This window comes from Nycticebus coucang, chromosome 12 (assembly GCF_027406575.1).
Source record: "Nycticebus coucang isolate mNycCou1 chromosome 12, mNycCou1.pri, whole genome shotgun sequence".
Lineage (NCBI taxonomy): Eukaryota > Metazoa > Chordata > Mammalia > Primates > Lorisidae > Nycticebus > Nycticebus coucang.
This window is the reverse complement of record NC_069791.1, coordinates 101,813,607-101,833,426: the sequence shown is the minus strand read 5'-3', so window position 1 is coordinate 101,833,426 and position 19,820 is coordinate 101,813,607. Positions and strand designations below refer to the sequence as shown.

At 51.9% G+C, this 19,820-nt stretch overlaps 1 protein-coding gene and 1 pseudogene across 2 annotated transcripts in view; one reads left to right on the top strand and one right to left on the bottom strand.

The window, feature by feature from the left end:
* Positions 1 to 562: 562 nt before the first annotated feature.
* PPL (periplakin) overlaps positions 563 to 19,820 on the top strand; it is a 51,204-nt gene continuing 31,946 nt past the window's right edge. Inside the window, exon 1 of the mRNA XM_053557349.1 lies at positions 563 to 739. Coding sequence (XP_053413324.1) covers positions 678 to 739 — 62 coding nt within the window. The 5' untranslated portion in view covers positions 563 to 677. The remainder of the gene's footprint in view (positions 740 to 19,820) is intronic.
* On the bottom strand, positions 13,273 to 14,881 carry LOC128562420 (maspardin-like; annotated as a pseudogene). Its single transcript, XR_008373420.1, has one exon. The product of XR_008373420.1 is annotated as a maspardin-like (transcript).

Sequence of the window (19,820 nt, the reverse complement as noted above, 5' to 3'; positions counted from 1 at the left end):
GGCGAGGGCACTGTGCGCAGTGCTCTCTGTGAGTTATCTACAGGAATCACCTCGCAGCCCTTTGGGACAGAGTGGGGAGTGGCTGTTACCACGGTTTGACAAAGAATAAAACTGAGGCTGGGGCCCAAAACACCGCGGCGAGAGCACTCGGAAGCCCCCTTTAGTCGGTCGCCATCCCCGCTGCTACCACTTGAGTGTAATTCACTAGCTGCCCAGGGCACAGGGACCAGCAGAGTCTCGGCACACCTGCCTGGCCGCCCACCTGGGAGTCTGCCTAAGGAGGAAGTGGGCCTGGGCGAGAGTTGCGGCCCCAGCGCGGAACCAGGTGAAGGCCTAAGCCGGGAGGGGCGCGCCGGCCACGGGGAGGTGGGGCTGCGTGTGCTCCCGTAGGTGGCCTTCGCTCTCCCGCGCCTGCCCAGTATCTAGAGTCCACGGGTTAGCGGGGGCGGTGGTGTCAGGCCCAGATTCCGGGTTCTCCACCCCTGCGCCCGCTCCGAAACCACGCCCGCGCGGTGGCCCCTCCTCGCCAAGGTAAGCGCCACCTTCCTTGGAGCTGCAGACAGGCGCCCCGCCCCCTTCCAGTAGAGACCGCGCGCCGGGGCCGTGCCGCACTCGGGGTCCCCGCGCCACCGCTCGCTCACCTGCGCCGCCGCCCCCTCCCGTACCCGAGCGCCACCATGCACTCGCTCTTCAGGAAGAGAAACAAAGGCAAATACAGCCCCTCGGTGCAGACCCGGAGGTGAGGAGGCGCCGTACAGCCCGCTGCGGGACGCATTCGGGAAGCCCTGGCTCCTGGGACGCGCTGGGCCGGGAAGACCGCCCGGGGCTTGGGAGCCTGCCCGAGGGCTGCCTGGGGCTGGGCGCACGACGCGCGGGAACGCCGGGCAGAGGCCACCTTTGAGCTGGGAAGCGCCGCTCGGGTGGAGATGGGACTGGCTGGGGACGCCGAGGGCACTGGGGGCACCGGGACAACGGGAGCCCAGGGAGCTTTGGGCTACGGAGCTGGGGTACGGGGCTCCTCCTCCTCCTCGCCCTCAGCCAGAAATCGCCTCCGGGATGCCAGGACTGAGTGTCCAGAGGAAGCTACACCCTAGGCGGGGGCGCTGCGGGGGCCGGAGACTCTGTCCAGGGGGCCCTCCGGAGCAGGGAAATGGAGCGGGGCGGGGGGGCGGGGAAGGAGGTCCCCAGAGCGTTTGAGAGCGCAGGTGCTCCAGACGAGGGGGTTCCAGGACAGCCACCTGCCGCAGCACCTCCCGGCACCTGCCACTCTGCGTTCCAGACCCTCGCCCAGAGGGGGCGGGGACGGCTGGGGGGCGCAGGCTCAGGCACCCCCATGGATCCCAGGAAGCAGCCACACCGGGTGGTTCTCCAAGCAGAACGGAGGCTGGGTGGAGGCGGCGGGGCCTCCTCCTCGCAGGTCGATTTCTCAGGGGTGTGGCTCCCTCCCCAACTCCAGCCCCGAAACTGGCGCATCTCAGCCCAGGGTTCCCAGGGCCGCCTGGGAAGCCAATGACATGTCTCGATGTGTTTGCGTTGAGTGGCAGCCCACGTCGGTTTTGATAAGCCTAATGTATTCACTTAATAACCGGTTTGGGGGAGTCTTGTGGAGATGCTGAGATTGAGGGGGGAGGGGAGGGAAAGTAGAATGGGGGCCTCTGCTGAAGAGAGCCTTCTGCCAACTTCTGCCAACAAGAGGCTTCAGGCAGGTGGGGAGACCTGGCACATCTCACAGCCTACCTGACTGGAAATTTTACCTCAAGCCCCCCTCACTAGGAGCCCTCATGTTCCTGATTTTCCTCCTTAGGCCCCCATGAAGCCAGGAGAGGACTTGGCCCAGGGCCCCCACCCTACCCCTGCAGTCCACCCAGGCCAGCCTGTCAGATGGGTGGGCACTGCATTCTCCCCAGTCTGGCCCTTTGAAAAACTCCATTCCCTGTGATCCTCCCCACCCCACATCTCTCATTTGGGCTGTTTCAAGCTCAGAGGCAATCCCTGGCTCCCTTGGAGAGTCCTCCAACCTACCCCTCCCTGTCTTCCACAGCCACAGAGGCTGGGCAGGGCCCTGCATGCTGTTCCTCTGGCCAAGTCCAGCTGGCGCAGACCCACCCAGGGTCCCGTCCAGTCCCTGCACTGCTCCCTCAGGCATTGCACAATCAGATGTTCTGTGACTGTTCTGTCCCCCCCCCCACCAACCAAGACTCAGCCCATCCAGTCCTCCACACATGCAGACATCCACACACCAGGAGAGGGGCCGGCCTCACCCTGCACTCTACCTCCTCCCAGCATCACACACACACACCCTCACCAGCCATGACCCCTAAGGCTAGGGCTTGGACCTAACTAAAGCTTGTAAGGAACCCAGACAAGGAGGCAGACGGAGGAGGAAAGGCTTTCCGTCCTTTATAACTTTGGGGACTCTGAAGGCCTGGCGCGTGCAGAGACATGGGTTCCTGCCCCCTACTGCCCTTCTCTGTATTCCAGGACCAAGGCAGCCACCCTCTGACCTTGGCTGATAGCCATTGGTCCCAGGTCTGAGCTTAAGGCCTCTTACTCTGGGAAGCCTCCCTGGTTTTCTTCCCAGGATAAATGAAAGACCCTTCCTTTGGGCTTTCCACTGTAGCACCAGGAATGAGCACAGTCACAGCGCTGAGTAGGTGCCAGCTGAGTTCCTGTGTGGTCTCCCTCTGCCCTTTCTCCTCAGTTGGAACTAGTTCATGGACTGGATTGTGGTCTGGGGGCAGCCCTGTGCTCATCCCCTCAACTTGTGAGCACCACCTGATGCCCCACTGTCCTCATGGCACACATCACAGGGGACACTTGTGGCTCTCAGCTGTGTTTGCTGGTCACAGGGAAATTGACTCCCAAGTTACTCTTTCAACCTGAGTTTTCTAGAAGCCTCCTGCATTGTCTGGGGAGGATAGGGCTGCCAGTGAGACTCAGCATGGTGAGGGGGGTCAGAATTTCAATTCTGAGAGCAGAATGGCTCACTTCTGCCCTGGCTTGCCACTTGCATGGAAGCTCTCAGAGCCTCATTCTCCTTGTCTGCAAAGCACAGGTAATGATAGTCAGTGTCTCTTGTGTGGGTTGCTGGCAGGAGTGGGCCCCAGCACATAGCAAGTGTTCATATGAGACAGTTAGTATCACTGTCCCAAGCTCATCCAGGGGACCCAGCAGCCAGAATTATGACCTTTACATCCAGCTGCAAAGTATGAATTAGTGGACAGAGGGCTTTGGACTGCAAAGTATGAATTAGTGGACAGAGAGCCCCAAGGAGAGCTGCCCCTCCCAGTTTGTCAGCCTTTAGGAGCTGAAACTGGGGAGGGCTGGGATGGGGTGTGAACCCCATTGCTCCCATCACCTTGGTCCCTAATGACAGGTGTGGGAGCTGATGTTCATACCTGAACTAATGACAGAGTAAGACCTGGTGGTACAGGTCACCAAGGATGTGTCTAGCCTGGCAGAGAGGCCCTGCAAAAGACTTGCTCCCCCCCTCCTGGCTGTGCAACCTTGGAGGACTAGCTTGACCTTTCTGAGCCTGTTTTCTCACCTACGAGCAGGGTAAGCATGGTGTCTGACTGGTAATGTTGGCTGAGGATTAAATGAAATGATACAGGGAAAGGGTTGAGAACAATATGAGGCCTCAATTCACAGCAGCTATGGTGATTATAATTTTGGAACACATATGGATCAGGCACCTGGTGGGTGCCCAGGACTGAGCTGGTGCCCAAAAGGACAGGTACTATTCCTGAGGGATATAGGCAGATGTGGAAGAGATGTTGAACCTTGAGTCGTGGTTGGTCACATCAGGGAGGTAAGATGGACTTAAGCTTAAACATATCAAGGCTATCAGGGCGATGGGCCAGGCAGAATGATGGAATTGAGAACTGACAGATGGGATCTCTAGCCTGACCACTCAAGTGCTATGTGACTGGCCTGAATTAGAGCTGTCAGGGTCAGAGCAGAGATTCTGGGAGGTGAGAGAGGACTTCCCAGGGGAGGTATGTGACCTGTCATGGGGCAGTTAAGATCCAGCTCTGGAGTAGAACTGAATTCTGCTTCTTTGGTTTTAGGAAGGAAACTTAGCCTTGTAGAGTCTCAGCTTCCCCATCTGTAAAATGGGACTAATCTTGCCTCTCCAACCAGACTTGGGACCTAGTAAATACCCAGCAGTACAGCCTCACCCAGATAGAATCTTGAAAGACTGGCCCAGGCCTATTGGGGGACCCTGCATGGGAGGCAGGGCCCCAGGCTTGGGGGGGCAGTGCTGGTGAAAAGGGAGCATGCCCTATCAGAAGCCACCTGGGGCACCCTGGACCTCTCAGTGGGTAAGAGCACAGTGTCTGATGTCAGCCAGGTGTGAGTTCAGGCCACAGCCCAGCCTCTCCTCAGCTATGTGACCTTGGGCAGGTCTCTGAGCCTCAGTTTCTTCATCCGTGAGATGGGGTAGTGATAGCAACCTCAGCTAGAAAGGCTGCTGTGTGGGTCAAGTGAGAGAATGCAGGGGCAGGGCTAAGCCCGGAACCCAGTTGGAGTGAGCACTCGAGAAATGGTAGCAGCCCTGTAACAGTCACGCACTGCTGTTGGGAGCAGCAACTGTGCTAAGCCCAGAGCTGAGCAGGCAGCTGACTCAAGCAAATTACACACGCTCCCATTGATCAGTGGCAGCTGCAAAGCCGAATGAATTGGGAGGGGCCCTGTCAGCAAAGCCAGACGAATAGGTGACTTGGCCTAGGATAAAACACCCAGCCATTTCTCCAGCACCTGCTTACTGTGTGCCCAGCACGGTCACGGATGTTATAGCCACTCATTCTGACAGCAACTGTGTGCCTGCTAGGCAAGCGGTCGTGTCCCACTTTACAGAGGGTAACACTGAGGCCCAGAGCAATCACCTTGAGCTCAGAGCTCACAAATGGACAATGTTGGGGTCCAGGGGCCCTGGGAGTGGGAAACAGGCCTCCCCATTCATACCTGGGGTGGGGGGCCACTGTGTCCAGGAACTGCCCAGGCCAGGTGGTGGGGTCATGTGTGCACTTTTGTATTCTCTGCCTCTGTTCTCTTACCCTGAGCAGCACTTTCCACCTCTCTTCCCTCTGCCTTTGTCCCCCATCTCCTTCCCTCATTCTCTTGGTAGGGAAATGAGACCTGATGAATGAGATTTGGGACAGAGATAGCTAAACCTATAGGGGCAGAGGCTAATGGTAGCATCTCAGGGTTGATGTCTGGGGGGAGGGAGTTTTGGAGGAGAGGCATAGCTCAATTCAAACCCCTTGGGGCAGGGAGCTGCCCTTGAGAGCATTCTCAGGCTCTGTGTGAGGGGGGAGAACCTGGGCTTCCCAGCAGCCGCTCTTTCTTCTCTGCTCCAGGCAGGGCTGTTCAAGGTGTTGCTGGCACCACCTGCCACCCTCCCAGCCTGCCTGCCCTGGCCTGTCTTGGGAGCCAAAAAGGGGAAATGGCCTCTGGTCTTTGTTCTCTCTTCTCTTGGCAGGTTGCTGTGTTGTGCCTCCTGAGCCCATGGAGGGCGCTGGGTGGGTCTGTCTAGGCTAGACAGAGCTCTCTTCAGGCCCCAGCCCTGCCCTTTCCACTTTAAATGGACCCTCCACTTCTCCCTGCCTGCAGAGCTAGCAGCCCTGTGGGCCACCAGCCCCCTCACCTGGACACCCGCAGCAGCCTCTTCACGGTTTCTGCTTCTGCCCTGATACTTCCCTTTTCCCTGAGGCACCCAGGGAGCTTCTTAAGCATCCAAGTCTGACCCTATCCCCAGGTGCCTAACCCCCACCCAGAACTCCCTTTGCTCTGAGGCCCTGGGAGCTGCTGCCTCTACAGCATGAAGACACCCTGTCACCTGTGGTCTCTAGGTTGCACCTGGCCGCACGGCTTTGCCCACGCCATGCTTCTTGCCAGGATGTGCTTCCCACCCCTCTTCAGTGCCTCGCCTCTCCTTTCAGGCTCACCTCTTATTGCTGGGGCAGGTCCACCTAGTGTCTCTCTTTCTCCTTAGCTCTTACCTCAGCAGCCATGTGACTCTCTATAGTGGCCAGATGTGGCTACACATCTGTCTCCCCCAGAACATCTCTCTCCCCCAGCACATGTGCTGAATGAGTGGAAGTGGGTAAGCCATGGGGGGCTGCTCAGATTCTCCCCCTCCTTCAGCATCTGTAGGGAGTACACACAATGGCCTGTGAGTAAGGCCCTCCCCCCAGGGCTGGGGGGACCCAGAAGGTTGGGGGCACAGGTGGAAAGGGATATGAGGCCTGAGCACTTTCCTCCCCAGCCATGTCCCCATTCAGTCACCTTCTGTGTACAGGACAATGGATGGTGAACAGGCTGAGTAAACAGGTAGGACAATGCAGAGTAATAGTGCTGAAATAGAGGCAAAGGGCTTGGAGGGTACAGAGCATGGCCCTGACCCCTATGCAGGTGGGCCTCGGGGAGGAGAGAGGATGGTCTAAGCTGACCCAGGATCAGCAGCAGATGTCTGGAGAAAGGGCACATGAGAGGAATAAGACAGGGACGTGTGTATGCGTGTGTGTAGACACAACTTGAGAAGGCATCACATTGATCAGATAAACCAAGTTGTTGAAGGATGCAAAGAAGATGTCTGCACAGATGCACTTCAAAAAACACACACAGAGGCTCTGCGCCCATAGCTCAGTGAGTAGGACACCAGCTCCATACACTGAAGGTGGCGGGTTCGAGCCCGGCCCAGGCCTGCTAAGCAACAATGACAATTGCAACTAAAAAATAGCCGGGCATTGTGGTGGGTGCCTGTAGCCCCAGCTATTTGGGAGGCTGAGGCAAGAGAATCGCTTAAGCGCAAGAGTTTGAGGTTGCTGGAGCTGTGACACCACAAACTCTACCGAGGGTGACATAGTGAGACTCTGTCTCAAAACATACACACACACACACACACACACACACAGAGCAATGTCCTGTGCCATGCCTGGATGCAGACAAATGTGTGTATTGAAAGTATAAAACGGCTTGGTGTCTGTGGCTCAAGCAGCTAAGGTGCCAGCCACGTATACCTCATACACCTGAGCTTGCAAGTTCGAATCCAGCCCAGGCCTGACAAACAGCAAAGACAGCTGCAACCAAAAAATAGCCGGGCATTGTGGCAGGCACCTGTAGTCCCAGCTACTTGGGAGATGGAGACAGGAGAATCACTTGAGCTCAGGAGTTGGAGGTTGCTGTGAGCTGTGATGCCACGGCACTCTACCGAGGGTGACAGCTTAAAGCTTTGTCTCAAAAAAAACAAAAAAGAAAGTATGAAACAGGCCTAGAAACTGGTAAGTCTAAAACGGTCCAGAGCTGAGGAAAGGGCTCAGTGCTGAACAATAGCACTTTATTTGTTTTTAAAGAAAACCTAAAGCAAATATGGCCACATGTGACCACCAACTAAGTCCTGGTGGTCAGGACAGGAGTGGCCAAGTCATTTTTGTTTTGTTTTGTTTTGTTTTGTTTTTTGAGACAGAGTCTTGCTCTGTCACCCAGGCTGGAGGGCAATGGCATCATCACAGCTCACGCATTCCTACTCTGGGCTCCAAGGGGTCCTCTTACTCAGCCTCCTGAATAGCTAAGGTGCCACCACCACACCTGCCTAGTTTATTTATTTATTTATTTTATAGAGACAGGGTCTCATGATTGTCAGGGCTGGTCTTTAACTCCTGGCCTCAAGCAATCCTCCCACCTTGGCTCCCCAGAATGCCAAGATTACAGGTGTGAGTCACCGTGCCCAGCCTCATTTTTTCTGGTACTTTTCTGTGTGTTTGAGTACATCGTGACTTTTTAAATTTTGTTAAGTGAGGGGGGAATGAAGAAGGAAAGTTAGCAGATGGTGCCGCGTGGTGAGAGTCCAAAAGGAAGCCTCAGACTCCCAGGTCTCAGAATCCAGTCCACAGTGAAAGAAAGGGTCTGGGGAGGAAGAGGAGGAGGCCTCAGGAAGGGGAGGGGGCCCAGGCCTGGGGAGCAAGGATGGGGAGGAAGGCACAGAGGGAAACTCTGCCGGTTGGTGGGTGAGGCGGGAAAGTGGGAACACAGCAGGGCCCTGAAGTTGGGCCCTATCTGGGAACAGTCACCCTAACTTATGATCACAGTGACCGTCTGAGGTGGATTCTACCCCATCTTTCTTTCCAAGCAAAGTGTAGAGAGTCTCCACCATTCTGACCTGGGTGTTTAGAGCCCATGGGCTGCCCTGCCCACCCTTCCTAGGCAGGGGGTTTTTGTCCATTCTTATAAGTAAGATTAATATACACAGTGCCGCTGCTCACTCCTAGCCTCAACACCGCCATTGCCTGAGCATGGAGGGATGATAACAGAGAGAGAATTTGCAGAGTTCTTTGCCGTCCCAGCTGCCTGGGCTTGGATTTTAGGTTTATACCTTTTAGGGTTTCCACTTCTCCATCTTGAGTGTGGGGACATTCTGTTTCCAGTTGAAGGCTGAGGAAGGATTCTGAGTTTGTGCCCCCAAGAACAGAGGGGGCTTCAACCTGCTACCCCAGATAGCAGGTTGGGGTAGAACTTGACTCTTCCCAACTATAAAGTGGACAGGTAGACCCTCAAGGTACTTAGGGGGAGGCTGAGGTCCAGGGCCAGGGATGGGGGCCCAAGGGGTGGAATAGAAAGGCCTGGGCTTCCAGACTCGGCTGTGCCCCTCGTCAGCTGGGAGGTCAACCATGTTTCTGCCCCATTCTGAGCTTCTTTCCTTACCACTGGTGTGGAAACTCCTGCCCCCAGAATGGAGCTTAGCACATAGTAGGTACTCAATAAAGAGTGGGGGAAGGTCTATTTTGAATCTGCACATTGGAGGTGTGTAGGATTATGGAGGGGACTGAGAGGATGTGTGTAAAGCATCAGGCACTTAGTAGATGCTTAAATAACAGAGGCCGACACTCCTTGTCCACTCGTCTTGAATCTAACATCCTAATGCCTGGTGGGGCCCCAAGGTTGGCTTGAGCTGGTTTAAATCTTGCAGAAAATCTTCAAGACTGCTTTGGCGTTGCCTGAAATGATTTCAACTTCTGTGTTTCTGTAAGGAGAGCCCCAAAGCACTCACCTGACACAGAACCCTAGGCCCTGCCAGAGGCCTGGAGGTAGGGCGGCCTTCCCTGGGCGGAAACAGATTAGGCCTTCAAGACAGACCTGGAATTACTATACCAGCAACCCTCTCATCTTAGAATGTATTTCCCCAAGATTAATAGCAGGGTGTGGGTGAATTTACTGTCTAATTACCATGGAAGTTTCCAAGAGGGAGAGTATTAGTCAATTGAACAATAAATCTGGTATTTATTTGGCACCTCCTGTGTACTGCGTTCTCATAAGACTTCCTTCCTGTAGAGATCTAGGGATTCTTCCTGCTCCCCTTTAACCCTTGCTGTGGTTCAGTTCCCTTGTTCTCAGCCCTGTCTGTACATTAGAATCACCTGAGAAGTTTTAAACATGTTGTCAGAGCCCTAAGACCAATGAAGTGAAACTCTCCATGGGTGGGAGCCCAGACATTGCTCCTTTGATGTGCAGCCAGTGGTGGCAACCACATAGTTACACTGATTGCTTCATTCCATCTTAGAGGTATGTGAACTATGCTTTCCCTTTTCAGTGCCAGTTGCCTGGTGAGTTCTTTCTTCTTCTTTTTTTTTTTTTTTTTTTTTTTAGGTACAAGTCCTTTATTCTTAATCTTCTTCTATCCTTTATTTTTAGGTGTATGTCCTATAAATGGCATATAGCTGGAGGTGAGGGTATTGTTTTTTGTACTCTCACCTGACTGCCTCTTAATAGATAAGATTAACCCATTCACATTTATTATAATGTTGATGTGTTTGGATCTACTCTACCATATTGTCCTTTTTCTTTTGTTTCCTTTTTTTCTTTCCATTTTCTGTTTTTTATTGCTCTGAGTTTTATTTTTACAATAAAAATTAGGTTATAAGGCCAGAATGAGAAAGAGTACGTGAAAATACCCTGACCTAGGTATTTTACCTAGGTAAAATACCCCCCCTAGGGAGGGGGGAGGTGGGCGGAGGGAGGGCGATTGGTGGGATTACACCTGCGGTGCATCTTACAAGGGTATATGTGAAACTTAGTAAATGTAGAATGTAAATGTCTTAACACAATAACTAAGAAAATGCCAGGAAGGCCATGTTAACCAGTGTGGTGAAAATGTGTCAAACGGTCTATAAAACCAGTGTATGGTTCCCCATGATTGCATTAATGTACACAGCTATGATTTAATAAAAAAAAAAAGAAAAAGAAAATACCCTGACCTAGGTGATCTGGAATCTTTATAATTATAGTCATTGGAGTGTTTTTCTTAACCCTGCCTTTTAGCCTATAAACTTTTGGACAATAGGGATTAACTCATCCTTGTGGGGGGCCCTTCTGTTGCCCTTATTTCCAAGCCTTGCATAAGCTTGGGGCTCTATAAATAAGTGTTAAACTGAGCAGACATTTTATAGTATGTCAACAATTTATATCTCTAGGGGCTGTTAATGGAGAACGGCCTGTCACTGGGGCCTATAAGAGGAGCCTTGGCAAGAAGTTAGAAGGTGGGGTTGAAAATGTATTTGGCGGGTGGTGCCTGTGGCTCAATGAGTAGGGCGCTGGCCCCATATACCGAGGGTGGCGGGTTCAAACCCAGCCCCGGCCAAACTGCAACGACAACAAAAAAAAATAGCCGGGCGTTGTGGCGAGTACCTTTAGTCCCAGCTACTCGGGAGGCTGAGGGAAGAGAATCGTGTAAGCCCAAAAGTTGGAGGTTGCTGTGAGTCCTGTGATGTCATGGCACTCTACCGAGGGCAGTAAAGTAAGACTCTGTCTCTACAAAAAAAAAAAGAAAGAAAATGTATTTGGCAATTATTGAATATTTATTTATTTATTTATTTTTGCAGTTTTTGGCCGGGGCCGGGTATGAACCTGCCACCTCCAGTATATGGGGCCAGCACCCAACTCCTTGAGCCACAGGCGCCACCCAATTATTGAATATTTAGAAGGTACCTGGCTGGGGCTGCAGCAGGTGCTAGCATAGATGTCTCCTAACCTTGTGACTCTGAGCAAGTTGCCCCACATCCCTGCTGCTAACTTTCTTCATCTGCAGTGGGAGCTGTGATAGACCTACCTGCACAGGTTGTTATAAGGACCAGAAACAGAACCTGTGTCAGGCACTGAGGTAGGGTGTGGCCCAGGGAGGTGTTCAGTCCATGCTGGTTCCTTCCACCTGAAAGGCCTGTTCAGAAGGCCAGGGTGGAAGTCCCTTGTGGTGGAATCTTAGGAGAATGACTCAGCCTCAGTTTACCACCACTGATTGTTACCCAACCACAGGGATTAATTGTGCTGACGAAGATGCCAACAAGACGTAGATCACTCTGCCACCCCTGGGTGGTGAGTGCCTCTCCCTATTTCCCCGATGTCATTCATTCCTTTCTCCGTGATGGGATGGGTGTAGATTGGTATCCACATCCGTTTTTGTACTGAGGAGGTGGCTTCAAAGTTCTGGCTGCTTGGGTTCAAGTTCTGGCACTACCATTTCCCAGCTCTCTGACCTGGGACAAGTTTCTTAACCCCTCTGAGCTTCCATTATCTTTATCTGGAACATGGGACATCAGAGTTACAGACTTACTATAAAACATCTGGTCATGGGCTCTGCTCCTGTAGCTCAAGCAGCTAAGGCGCCAGCCACGTACACCAGAGATGGCGGGTTCAAATGCAGTCTATATGTATAGACACATATATGCCAAACAATAATGACAACTGCAATAAAAAAAAAGTAGCTGGGTGTTGTAGTGGCACTTGTAGTCCCAGCTACTTGGGAGGCTGAGGCAAGAGAATCCCTTAAGCCCAGGAGTTGGAGGTTGCTGTGAGCTGTGATGCCACAGCAATCTACTCAGGGCAAAACCTTGAGGCTCTGTCTCAAAAAAAAAAAATCTGGTCATGGCTCGGCGCCTGTGGCTCAGCAGCTAGGCGCCGGCCACATACACTGGGACTGGCAGGTTCAAACCCAGCCTGGGCCTGCTAAACAATGACAACTACAACAAAAATATAGCCGGGTGTTGTGGCGGGCGCCTGTAGTACCTGCTACTTGGGAGGCTGAGGCAAAAGAAATACTTAAGCCCATGAGTTTGAGGTTGCTGTGAGCTGTGATGCCACAGCACTCTATGAGGGTGACATAATGAGACTCTGTCTCAAACCAATAAACAAAAAAACAAAAATCTGGTCAATTCCACACTTACTTGTGGAGCCCCAAGCCTGTGCAAGGCCTAGAAGTAAGGGCCACAGAAAGGCTCCCCAAAAGATGAGCAAGTTCTCATTTTCCAGAATTTTACAGCCTAATAGATAGCCCAATAGCTGTAAGGGTGCGTACCTGCCAGGCTACAAGACGCACTCTAGGGCCCAGGAGTCAGTGGGTATTAGTGTTATTACTGTTCGGTTATTGTTTCCTGAGTGTCTACTGTGTGCAGCCTTTATGTCAGGGCCAGGACAGACTCTGGTAGTATTTAAAGAAAGTGGGGGGCCAAGGGCTACATGTCACTTGTCACCTCCCACCAGACCCAGAGGTCTCCAGGAAGCTACTGAGGCCCAGATGAGGCCCAGGCTAGACCCAGAGGCAGGCAGGCCAGCAGAAAAGGATGACCATGCTTGGCAGGAGGCCAGGCCCCTTCTCAGGGCTCTGGGAGAGGTGTGTACTCTTGTGCATTCCAGACATTCCAGCACTGATACTCCTCCCCCCCAACAACACTGAGACAGAATTAACCCCAAAAGGGAGGAACCACAATCAAAAGCTGGTGGCCCTGGCTGGGCAGGGAGCATCCAGTCAGCAAGGGTCCATCTATCTATACACATGGAAAAAGAGGACAGGCTGGGTTGTGACCCAGCAGGAGACAGAGCAAGTTCTGGGCATCAGAGACAGCCAGGCAGGCAGGAGGAGGCAATGGCAGGAATGTGGCTTCTCTGATGTGGCTGGGATGTGCTCTGTTCCTGAGTTGGCTGCTCAGGGAGAGGCTATTTCCCCACCCTGGAGGAAGGGGCAGCTGGGAGCAACCCGTGTGCCCCTGGCTTTGCCTATTGACCCGTGGGCAAGGCCACTGCAGCTCTGGGGGCCCAGGGAAGAGTGGGGGGGTGGTGTGGTTTCATGTTGGGCACTTTACATTCAGGCACCATACTCCACTGGGCACAGCTGGGAGGCTTGGATTGTTTTGGAGTCAGGCAGCCAGCAAGGGACCTGTGGACAAGATCCTGCCCTGGGGTGGGCATCTGGCCAGCCTGTGTGGGTGTGGTGAGCAGGTGGCAGGGAACAGGGGAAGGAGTTTTTCTTTCTTTTTTTTTTTTTTTGAAATTGAATTTTTATTCCAAATAACTGTAATATCTAGAAACTAGACAAGCACTAACACTTAAAACAATCTGCTTAATTGGAAATTAAAAGTAGTTGATTTATGGGAGAGCAAACAGTGGGGTGCTAGCTGTGGCACTCTGATAATAGTTATGCCCAAGAAAGCATAAAAATAACCAATGTCCTCGGGATATACAATCTGGATATGCAGCATTTACAGCAAATAACATAAAAAGAAAGAAGGAAGAAAGGAAAAGGAAAGAAAAGAAGGGGAAAAAACAACCACAAAATCCCAAACCTCAGAAATTAATGTTCAATTGAGAACACAGCAGTGAAGACTTTTGGTAGCAGAAGTTGCACAGTTCTTAAAATGGGAGTCTTCAAAAGTACTTCTTCAAATCCAAAAGCTAAAAAAAAAAAAACGGAAGAGAGAACAGTCATATTGGCTTATAGGGGCTGTCGCCTGTCATGAAGAGGACCTAAATCCTGCTTCCAAAACACAGTGAGAACCGGTAAGCCTGACGAATCTGAAGGCAGAGGCCACTGGCAGGCACGGACATCACTGATTATATAAGAACGCACTGGGATCAACTCATCATGGACAGCGAAAACCACTACTGCTCCTCCCGGCTGACGCTGAGGGTGCCTTTCTGTACCTCAATCTCCTCGGCACTGACCATTGATGGGTCAATAGCTGCGTATTTGGTTCCATGGAATTGTAGCAAATGTATCTGAACATAAAGATTCACTTCCGCACTTCTGCACAGGTCAGGGAAATTGCCTCCTGTTTTAAGGTGAGCTCTTCGGGCATTGCGATACAGCTTGTACATTTCTTCTTTAGCTTCGGTTGAAAGTGCACTCTGGTCAAACACATCCATAATGGTTACCGGGATGTCCCAAATTTTATGAGGTTCCACATAAGAATTTTGACAATTCAGGGTAAGTCTCGAAGCCAGTTCACTCTGACCCGAACTTTCCAACCTGTCCACCATGAAATCAAAGGCGTCAACCATTACAGGGTCCACTGGGCCAGATGAGAAGTTTCCAAGAACTATTTTTTTGATGCTGGCATTAGCCAAAAGCTGTTTGCAGTCCAAGTTTGGTTAAAGATAGAAGTATCACTGAAGGAATCACAGAGGATGAGGGAATGAACTCTAGGAGATTTGTGAGTGTATTCTGCAAATTTCTGGACCAAAAAGCCTCCCAAAGAAGCCCCCAAAAGATGAACTTTATCCATTTGTAAATGATCTAAAAGTTTTCTGAATCCATCACAGAATTCAAGATGGTCCCAGTAACCTGGATACTGCAAAGCTATAATACGGTAGCCCCATCCAGTCAAGGCCAAAATCTGCCGGAAAAATACCTCTGCAGTTCCACTGACAGTGGGGAGAAATTTGAGGGGACACCTGATGCTTCTGGGGCCCGCATCATACAGCGACTATATCTTACTGTCATCATCATCTACGATAATCTTTTTAAGGGGAACTGTACTTCTAAACCAGTTACAATCAGGAGAGACTTTAATCTCTCCCATGATTAGCTGAAATGGAGGTTAACCATGCAGTGGCCGCCCCCGCATCCCTTTTCCTCCTCACCCAGGTGGCTTTTCCCTCCAGCACAGACATGGGCTGTAGTGGAGGCGGCTGGGCCCGGGTGGGGCGGGAAGGAGTGTTTCTTAAGCAGCCCTAGGTACCAGGCACTGAATGAGACAAAAAGATGCTCTAAGAGCCTGATGAGTGCTGGTATAGCTGAACTGATGGCTGTAGTCACTGCTGTCTTAGAGCAAAATGGGTCCAGAGGCCCCCAAGTCACCTAGAATCACACCATCCTGTTTGATAACCACTAGCCATATGAGATGTGCTCAGAATAAATTGAGCTATGTTATAAATGTCTGTGTACCAGGTTTTGAAGACTTTGTATGAAAAGAATGTAAAATATCTTGTTCATAATGTTCTATTAACTACCCGGCAAATTGATGTTATTTTTTTTTTCCAAGATAGAGTCTCATTTTGTCACCTTTGGTAGAGTGTGATGGCATCATAGCTCACAGCAATCTCAAACTCTTGGGCTCAAGCCATCCTCTTGCCTCAGCCTCCCAAATAGCTGGGACTATAGGCACCCACCATAACGTCCAGCTAGTTTTAGAGATGAGGTCTTGCTCTGGCACAGGCAGAACCTGTTGGTCTTGAACTCCTGAGCTCAAACAATCCACCCACCTCAGACTCTTAGAGTGCTAGGATTATATGTTAGAGCCATTGTGGCTAGCCTCCAGATTGACATTTTGGATATATTAAGTAAAATATTAAGTAATATATAATATAATATGCAATATAATATAATATATAATATTAACATATTAATATTATTATATATTAAGTAAAATATTAAGCAATATATTAAGTTCACCTGTTCTTTCTTCACTTGTTCATGTGGCTACTAGAAACATTTAACGTACACATGCGTCCCAAGCTCTGTTTCTATTGCCTACCACAAGTCTCACATTCAGAGCAATGGGGCACCCCTACCCCTCTTGGGGATGTTTCCTACCTATCCAATGTGTCTTTCTGTTTTTTTACATGGTGAGCAGACAGAATGAACCCATTTATGGATGAGGAAGCTAAGAGTGAGAGAGGTGAAATGCTGTGTGCTGTTTCTCCACATTGCCAGGAGCAGCTTGGTCTTCTTACTGTTGATGGGATCAGCCTTGTGTTGGGTCCCATGTACCTGACAGTGGCCAACAGGCAAAGACCTCTGTGCTAGCAGAGCCCCCGCACCCTAGTGATGACCAGGAGGAGAATAAAAACCAGCCATCCTAACCCTCATGGTGTGATTGCCACACTCAAAGTGCTTTAATGTAGGGGTTCACCTCCTTAAATTGTCGCAACCCTTTGTGGTGGGATCAGTTCTTATCACTACCTCATAGGTGAGGAAACTGAGGCACAGAGAGGCTAAGGATCTTATGCAAGTCCACACCCAGGTTGCAGTGGCAATACAGTCTTGTTCTCTCCCCTGTGCCGGGCTGCCTCAGTTTCCCCTCCTATACACAGGAGAGGAGAATGGGCCAGTTGGTGCCATGTGACTTGAACAGGTAGAGTGGAAGGGTGACTTCGAAGCCACCCCCACAAAGGCAGCCCCCATCCTGAGTCACTGCTAGCTGGAAGGGTCTGGGTGTCCCCTGGGGCAGGCAGGAGGCCAGGAAGCAGTTCTCTCCGATTCTTAGATCTTTCCACAGTATAACCAGACAGCACCATCTTCCAACCTAAAAGTTACCTGTGCTCTCAAGATAAAGAGTGGGTGGCTGTTGTCTTGATCCTTGGGAGAAGTGGCGACCTTGACCAAGGTGGAGGCCAGCTGGAGGGACAGTTGGAGGAAGATACACAGGGCATCTTGGGGGGAGCTAGCAGAAGTGGGGGGGGGTGTCAGGATCTGGGACACTCCTCAGGGTTCTGCTGGATCAACCGGGTAGACAAGGCCTTCCCACCCTCCCCTTCTGAGGTTTCCCTCCTGTGGACAGGGAACAGTTCTTGGAGCAGTGGAAACACCCTGTACCCATCAAATCCCCAAACCTTCCTCCCTGGTTCCTAAGCCTAAACCCAAGACAGCTGATATGGGTTGTGCATTTATCCCCACCCAGGCCTGGGCCCCCGCAGCTTCCCAACAGCCTCATCACCTGCATGTGTGCCCTGGTCTCTCCCTGCAGACACTGGAGGAGACACTTCCAAATATTGAGGCTTTTCAAGAATTCCTTGCGCCAGGGCAAGGCGATATCTACAAAGTGGAATAAGAGCGTGTCTGGGCTTGGGGCAGCATGAGCAGGAGTGGCGTGGGTGGCTGGTCTTTTTTTAGCTCCTGGGTACCAGTGGATTCTGACTTCAGGCCTCGGCTGCTGGGTTTTAGCAGCTTCTTAAAAGGAACCCGAATCCTTGGAGTGTGAACCCAAGTTGAGGCAGAGCCAGGCTCCCTACTGAGATAGTTACCTCCCCACAACCCTGTAGTGTGCAATGCTGCACTGACTGCCATTTTACAGCTGAGGAAACTGAGGCTTGGAGTGGCTAAGTCATCTGTAGTTTGATAGGAGCAGAGGCAGGATTTGACCCCAAGTAACCTGACTTTGGTCATTGGTTCTCAACCTTCCTAATGCCACGACCTTTTAATACAGTTGAGAACCGCTGGTTTAAGGGCTTAACCTCCAGATTATGAGGTCCCTCCACCTGCAGGAGAGTGCCAGTGGCACCCACACACCCAGGAAGCGTGACCAGCAGGTGGGAATGAGGCTCCCCAAGACACCCACGTCCTTCTTTGCCTACGTGGCATGGCATGTCAATGCTGTGTGGCTGAGCTGTACCAGCTCTGTCCCCAGCTTCTCTGATGGACATCCCTGCTGGTCCTCTGACTGGACCCTGCGCTGTCCTGGGCCACCCCTGGGCACCACACAGCTCTGGGTTCAAATCTGCACTTTGCAGCTGACTGTCTGAGCCTCTGAGTTTGCAGCTGTGAGTTGGCACCTCTAAAGCAGGTCAGCTTTGGCCATTGACACTCTGATTCCCGGTGACATCTGACAGGTCCTCCACTCTGAGCACATCCTAGGGCACACAGAAGCTCCTGTTCCTGAGCCTGTGGGCTCAGACCCAAGAAGGCCTCATCTATTTCCCAAGAGTGTCTTCAAACCCAGGCTTGGAGCTCTGGGGAGACGCCAGGCAGCCCCCCAGCAGCCTCCCAGCCAGCCTGGGACCTGTTTTTCCCTCCTCACACCAGGAGGAGGAGGCAAGGGACAATTCCTGAGAGAAACAGCCACAGCTAGCTCATGGTGACCCCACTGGGCTGCCTGCCTCTGACCCACAGCCTGGGCTGGGCTGAGGGGGCTGTTTCTGGGGCCAGCTGAGACCTGGGTCCCGTCCAGGCCCTGCCCCATCAGCAATTTGAGGGAGGGGGTTCCGGGCCAGCACAGGGGCTTTTCTCAGGCCTCAGCTCCCCACCTCATCTCCACCTGTCCAGGAGTGGGCGTCCTGAACTCTTCCCACCACCGTAGCCATCAGCTCCTCTCAGGGTTTGCTGGAAAACCCAGAAACCTAGAAGGGTCCCCGCCCCTCCCTCCCCAAACACACACTTTTAATAGTAAACTGTAAACTTTTTTTCTCATTCCCCAGTTTGCCTCTAACATCCGTTTTCTGTTCCCAAGTCCTACTCAGGCTCCCTCACTGCAATTAGTTTTCCCATCTGTCTATGGTGGGTCCTCAGTCTGTCCTTGCCTTTCATGACTGTGACCCTTCTGGGGTGACCTGGCCAGCATTCCACAAAGCATCCCTCAGTCAGGCTTGGCCTGCTGGCCCCTGCCGATGACATGGAGGTTTTGCATTATTGGACTTGACGTCCCCACAGAAGGAAGCTTGCGTCCTTCCCAGTACATCTGCCAGCAGGTCCTCCATCTTGACACATCTCACCTTTGGTGATATCACTTTGACCGCTTCTCCACTGTGAAGTGACTATTTTCTAGAGGAAGCTATTTTTTTTTTTTTTTTGAGAGAGTCTCGCTATGTCACCCTGGGTAGAGTGCTGTGGCATCACAGCTCACAGCAACCTCAAGCTCTTCAGCTTAAGCGAGTCTCTTGCCTCAGCCTCCTGAGTAGCTGGGACTACGCTGAGGTGCCCGCCACAACACCTGGCTATTTTTTGGTTGCAGTTGTCATTGTCATTTAGCAGGCCCAGGCCAGGCTTGACTCCGCCAGCCTTAGGGTATGTGGCTGTGCCCTACCTATGGGTGCCACCTAGAAGGAATCTATTTAATATATAGAACCAGGTCCCACAGGCAAGCCGGGGTCCCTAAGAGAGAAAGGGGATCGACTAGAGCCCCAAGTTGGTTCAGGGAGCAGCACGAAAGCAACAACCCCTTCAAGGAATAAGAACAAAATGAAGGCTTGGCACCTGTGGCTCAAGCTGCTAAGGTGCCAGCCACATACACCTGAGCTGGCAGGTTCGAATCCAGCCCGGGCCTGCCAAACAACAATGACAACTGCAACCAAAAAATAGCCAGGTGTTGTGGCAGGCGCCTGTGGTCCCAGCTACTTGGGAGGTAGAGGCAGGAGAATTGTTTGAGCCCAGGAGTTGGAGGTTGCTGTGAGCTGTGATGCCACAGCACTCTACCCAGAGCAGAAGCTTGAGGCTCTGTCTCAAAAAAAAAAAGAACAAAATGAACACATGTGGCACGGATGAGTGGTCACTGTTACCATTGATGGGGCCCTGACGATGTACCATTCACGTGCCTGCCTTGAATAAATATTTGCTGAGCACCTCCCTTGTGCCAGGCTGTTCTAGGTGCTGGTGAAATAGACATCCATACCCCACTCCTATTGAGAGCAGAAATGATCCTGAATCTGCTTTGGGGGCCTGGATGATGCTATGAACCTCCAGTTCAGTTCTTGAACCCCAAAGCTATCTTTCAAACTTGATTCAGGTATTTCCAGAAGTGATCCTGATTCTGCCCCCCTCCCCAACACACAAACACACT